The sequence below is a fragment of the Egretta garzetta genome, unplaced genomic scaffold, assembly GCF_000687185.1.
Source record: "Egretta garzetta isolate BGI_Z169 unplaced genomic scaffold, ASM68718v1 scaffold14, whole genome shotgun sequence".
Lineage (NCBI taxonomy): Eukaryota > Metazoa > Chordata > Aves > Pelecaniformes > Ardeidae > Egretta > Egretta garzetta.
The window spans coordinates 3,610,272-3,610,686 of NW_009259588.1; the positions used below are offsets into that span (position 1 = coordinate 3,610,272).

General features: G+C 67.7%; 1 protein-coding gene across 1 annotated transcript in view; it reads right to left on the reverse strand.

The window, feature by feature from the left end:
- Nucleotides 1-415, reverse strand: part of SOX4 (SRY-box transcription factor 4) — a 127,097-nt gene that overhangs the window by 1,171 nt on the left and 125,511 nt on the right. The window contains exon 3 of the mRNA XM_009637899.2: nt 6-408. Within this exon, the coding sequence (XP_009636194.1) occupies nt 6-408 (403 nt within the window). The remainder of the gene's footprint in view (nt 1-5; nt 409-415) is intronic.

Consider the following 415-nt stretch of genomic DNA (forward strand, 5'->3'; position numbering starts at 1 on the left):
GTCGCCGGGCTTGGCGGAGCTGTTGCCCGACTTCACCTTCTTCCTGGGCCGGTACTTGTAGTCGGGGTAGTCCGCCATGTGCTTGAGGCGCAGCCGCTCCGCCTCCCGGATGAAGGGGATCTTGTCGCTGTCCTTGAGCAGCTTCCAGCGCTTGCCCAGGCGCTTGGAGATCTCGGCGTTGTGCATGTCGGGGGACTGCTCCATGATCTTCCGCCGCTCGATCTGCGACCACACCATGAAGGCGTTCATGGGCCGCTTGATGTGCCCGCTGGGCGTCTTGCACCAGCTCGGGTCGTCCGCCTTGCCCCCCGTGGAGGCGGTGGAGCCCGGCGTGGGGGAGGAGGCGATGCCCAGTTCGATGCCGGCCCCGGAGTCGGAGGTCTCGGCGGCGAGCAGCGCCTCCGTGTTCTCCGCC